We start from the raw sequence: 5,000 nt of genomic DNA on the forward strand, positions 1-5,000 counted from the left end.
ATGATGCTTTTGTTTTTATATTTTTGTATTCATAAGTTTTTATTTTAGGTAGACCTGTTTGTGCTTTTTATGTAGTGGCATTGAAATAGGATATTGGTCTGTAGGCAGTGATCGAAAGTATCCAATCTTTGGCTGTAACTGGAAGCTGCACTTATTGAGATGAGGAAATGTTTATCCCTTTTAACCCATTGGTTGCTTTATTAAAAAAAGGTCTGTGCAGTAGGATGGCTATTTTACATGTCTGGCAAGATGCCATCCGCGTCTATGACCGACTCTGCCTTTGCAGCAAATCATGCCATCCGCTGCTAATGGGTTAAAGGACCCCTGGCTCTCTACACACCTTACCCAGTGGTCTTCCCAGTTCTAGAAATTTTTCTCACTTTTTTCAGTGAATCATAAGCTGGTTCATCATATTTGCCATAATCTGTTCTGGTGTGTAGAGAGCCAGAGGATTCTTTTTGAAGGACATTAACCCTTTAGCCAAAATTCCCCAAATAAGAGGACGTCTGCGTTCACAATGAACCCAGAGATTGTTGCTGGGCTCATGTACGTGTGGGAGGAGAGAGAATTTGCAAATATTGAGAATAGGGTCTCTAGTACAACAAACCCTCTAAGCCAGTATTATGGCTTAACCCATTCACAACAAATTACGTTATATTATGCCATCAAAATATTTCCAACACAAAGGATGATGCCCTATCATGTCATGAAGTTTTGTTATTCAAACACATTGTTTATTATTACCTATCTATATATACATTATTGTTGCATTTGTATATAAACATTTTCCTTGACACTAAAAAAAAAGAAAAAAAAAAAAACTGTCACCCCTTGAAATAGGGTAATTGAAAATGGCTTTGTGCCTTGAGAAATCTCTTGTTGGGAAGCTCCATGCTTATTATATTGCTGGGCAAATTAGGCAAATATATGCCTTGTCTCAAGTTGGTTTAGTTTGGAGATCACCCACATCACCTGTAAGGAATCCGGCACATACTGGACTTATAAAACGAGTCTCCAGTTTACCACAATCATACCATTTATGTTTTATCATATTCAAGATGTTTAAGTTTCTTGATGTTCAGAAACTCTGTCAAGCGTTAATTTGATGATAGATATAAAGCGAAACTTTCATCCATTGACCTGAGCAATCTTCCAGCTTTCTGCAGGCCCAGAGCTACCCAGTGGTCAACCCTGATGGTGCAGAGTTTCCGCCTGGCATGTGGATCAACCGATCACATGCATATGAGGTGCACCTGCGCTCGGACCTGAAGCCAGCCCTTCTCTCCGTCCCTTTCCCTGTTGCTGGGGATTGGTTCATGGTGGCCTTTATCAATGATACATCCAACCGCATAACTCAGGCTGTAAGTATTCAGGGGGGTTGTGCTAAGAAAATTCAATACCAAATAAAAAACTTTTTGAGTTGGTGTAGATGGGTTATTTTGCAGTCTATAGTGATTGATAAATAGATGAACTTCTAGCATCCCTGAAGCCAGTTTCAATGTTTTAGTCTTCCAGAATATCCTTTGTTTTGGTAAGATGAAGAGAAGATTAAAGTTTTCCAACAAAATATGAAGTGAAAAATAAAGTAAGATCAAACAAAGCAAGTGAAAACAGTGCACTAATTATTCAATTGAGCAGTTGATCAAACAGTGCTAATGCAAGCCTTCTCCTCTAGGGCCTGTTTCCATCGTGCCACTCGTGGTTGCAGAGCGAGGTGGAATATCGGCAGGAGGACCAGATTACTACCGTTGTGCCTGAGATCCACTCCCATCAAGAGATTCAGCTCTACCAGAAAGTGGAAGGCTCTGAATATTACAGGTTTGCTCTTTGAGAGGCCTTGAAAACTTTTTTCTTTGATTAATATCACACTTTCCTTCTCTTATACATTCTTTCTCTTTTCATTCTTTGCATTCTTTCATTCTCTTTATGTTCTACTCTCTCTTTTTGTTTAGTTATCATTTTCTGCTTATCATTATTTATTTTATTATTACTGTGATTATTATTATTTGGTGTAAGTTCTAGCATGAATCCAGCTAGTGGCTAGGGCCAGCCTGGGGGACCACCCACTTTTTGTCTGTTGTAAGGAACTGAACATGATGAAAGATGGAGTTTCATTATGTCCACATTCTTTCACTACCACATACTTGTGGTTTGTTTGGTATTGAATTAAGCTAGTCCCTAATTTTCTATTAACACATCGACTGTGCATTAGTTTAGTTTTCTGATATTCATTGGTACACTGTTAACCCCTCCACAGCAGGCTTTTCCCATAGTAAAAGCATTTATTTATTCTTTTAACCCTTTGATGATGGTGCGTCACACCCGTGTGACACGGCTAAATGCCCGATGACGGGGCGACACACCAGTGTGACATTCCCGATGCAATATTGCATAGGCCTGGCATAGGGGGTTTCCACTTATCGCTGGGCCCGTCGGGATAGGGTTAATTGTTTAACTTGCGTATCATACCAAATACTTTATAAAATCACTTTGCTAATATATCACATATAAATTCTATACACATTACAAAATATTTTCCCCTCCAGCTTTGTAATGAGAATAGTGATAGCTTTTAGTCTCTCCAAGTAATTAAGACATATCATGACAAATGTTTAGGGTGAAAAATCTTTGAGCCTGTTTTAGTAAAATAATATCTTTTGTAAGAATTGGATTCTATATTTCTTTTTTGGAATCATTAAAATTTTCCATAGTTATAGGTGTGCTCGATTTCTTGTGTTAAACGTCCTCATCATTCATCCACTCATACCTTCTCCTTTGATTACTTCCTACTCAGTATGATGACTTAAACTCATATACAAGCCTGTGTCTTTTACAACTGTTTTCTCTTTAATCTCTGTTCCCGCAACAGAATAAGATCTAGGTCTCAGAATTCTAGTGGATTTATATCCCAATAATTTTGAATCTATCAGTACTGTTTTCAATTTGCAAATGGTATGGAGATTCTGAAAAAGTAATTAGAAAACTTGTTCTTGCATCATCTGCAAATGAAGTCCAAGGAAAGACCATTGTGGCATTCCACTTAGAACATTTGGTTCATTAGAGAAAAAATCAGTAATCTGTACTTTTTGCTTATGATTTTCAAGAAATTTATCTATCCATCTACCACTTTTCCCCTGATTATGAGGTCTATTAATATCCCATGATCTACGTTGTTGAAAGCTTTTGCAAAAATAACTATTCTATTTAAGTTTATAGTCTTTGGATTTGGAATGGACAAAATCCACCATTATTGAAACTGTGTTGTCTGGAATTTATCTTGATTTCTTGGTCTAGATGCAGACAATTTTTTTTTCTTATTATCCTTTCAAATACTTCTGATAAAAGAGATAGTGATATCACTGGTCTGCAGTTTATGATATGAAAGGACATTATCTGGTGTGAGCAATCTCTTCGCATAAGGTGATATCACATTACCCAGCGCCAATGGGTTAATAATTCTATGATGTTGTTCAGGGTCTTTTTTCAACTTCTCTATTCTTGGTTCACTAAAGACCTTTTCACTTAACATTTTGAGAAGTTCAGCCATTTTGTTTGAATCGGTTAATAAAGCTCCCTTATTCACAAGAGGCCCAGTATCCGCCATTTTCTTTGATTTGCTTTTGACATAGGAGGAGAAATAATCTTTTGTCTTTAACAATATTATTGTTTTTCATAACCTCTTACCATCTATCTTCTAATTCATTAATCTCATAATGAATCCTTTTTTTTTATGTAAGCAGTTGTTAGTTTTAGGTGTTTTGCTATATTTTTCTTGTTTCTCAACAATATTTTTTGGTCTCTTGGTATAAAGTCTTATTTCTGTTCTGGGGCTCAGGCTTCATAAGGGATCCATGAAAAGAAATATTTTTTTTCCATTTGCAACAATAAAAAAACAAATCTGTGACAAGTGTTATTATTATTAACCAAATTACATTATATTATATTTAATATTAAAATGATTTGCCCAGGGGCCCAGTTTCACTCTTGGCAACCCTGACATTATAAGTATAATATTTTTAATGTAACATGCTTTTTATAAGACTATTCATCATTCTTTTCATTTCTTACCATCATATATGGGTTATAAAACTCAACTGGAAATGAGAGAAGACTATGGAATATTTATACAATCTCTACAAGCCCTAATTCTCCCACAGATTTTATGTGCCATCATCCACGTGGCTTGTGGTTGTGAACATCAGCAAATGTGTTGTGTTAGATGAAGGAGAAGGGTCTCCTTCTTGCCCTATAGATATTGGCTTCCGAACCCGAGCCTTGCCTAACCCTAATTCCACAGACACAGTGTAAGTATTTTTGAATTTGATTTCAAATCTTAAAGTTTAAAGTTTATGTTGCTCGTTAAGGTGCTCTATAGTCGTACTAATATGATATGTTGATTACCTTTATTGGATTCTGATTGATTCACCCTGGCTCTTGGATATGAAATTGCCAGGGTTCACAACTGTGCGGATGATGGCGATGTTTGCACACTTGAGGTCATCCCAGAGGAAGAGGCATGGCACTATATTCAGCTCAGTACACACCAAGCTGCTGTACAACTCAGCATGGCTGTCAAATTCTATAGTAGGTGGTTTGATTTTTACTAGACAAACTGATATTGTTATGTGTGAAGTTGGGCAATATTACTTTTTTTTTTCTTTATTGTTGCCAGATATTCACATATCAATATGGAGATATCCACTTGTACTACGTCTTAAATCCAAAGCCTCTTTCCAGTGTGTGATGAACCAAGTGGAAGCAGCTACCACTTGCTGAGTCGATTGTACCTGAATCAGTTGTGCAGTGAGGGGAACAGTGTACAAAACCTCCCTCTGATGTCCAATGACACAACTGCTGAGGGAAATAGCACGAGTGAATCAGAAGAGAATGCTGAAACTATGGAGTCGCGCCGCATTCTGTTCATGCCGTCTGTGAAAAGAAAGAAGATCCTGCAAGACACCTGCTGGCCAAGGTTAGTTATTGTCTTCAGATGTTAAACA

The 5,000-nt window shown here is 37.0% G+C and overlaps 1 protein-coding gene across 3 annotated transcripts in view; it reads left to right on the plus strand.

Moving 5' to 3' along the window:
• Window positions 1–5,000, plus strand: part of LOC122250692 (post-GPI attachment to proteins factor 6) — a 29,015-nt gene that overhangs the window by 8,641 nt on the left and 15,374 nt on the right. For all 3 annotated transcript variants that reach the window (XM_043012244.2, XM_043012246.2, XM_043012243.2), the window contains exons 3-7: window positions 1,157–1,361; window positions 1,676–1,818; window positions 4,158–4,304; window positions 4,454–4,584; window positions 4,738–4,972. In XM_043012244.2, the coding sequence (XP_042868178.2) occupies window positions 1,157–1,361; window positions 1,676–1,818; window positions 4,158–4,304; window positions 4,454–4,584; window positions 4,738–4,972 (861 nt within the window). The remainder of the gene's footprint in view (window positions 1–1,156; window positions 1,362–1,675; window positions 1,819–4,157; window positions 4,305–4,453; window positions 4,585–4,737; window positions 4,973–5,000) is intronic.

The sequence above is a fragment of the Penaeus japonicus genome, unplaced genomic scaffold (genome assembly GCF_977035675.1).
Source record: "Penaeus japonicus unplaced genomic scaffold, GWHDUDI00000001_assembly GWHDUDI00000009, whole genome shotgun sequence".
Taxonomy (NCBI): Eukaryota; Metazoa; Arthropoda; class Malacostraca; order Decapoda; family Penaeidae; genus Penaeus; species Penaeus japonicus.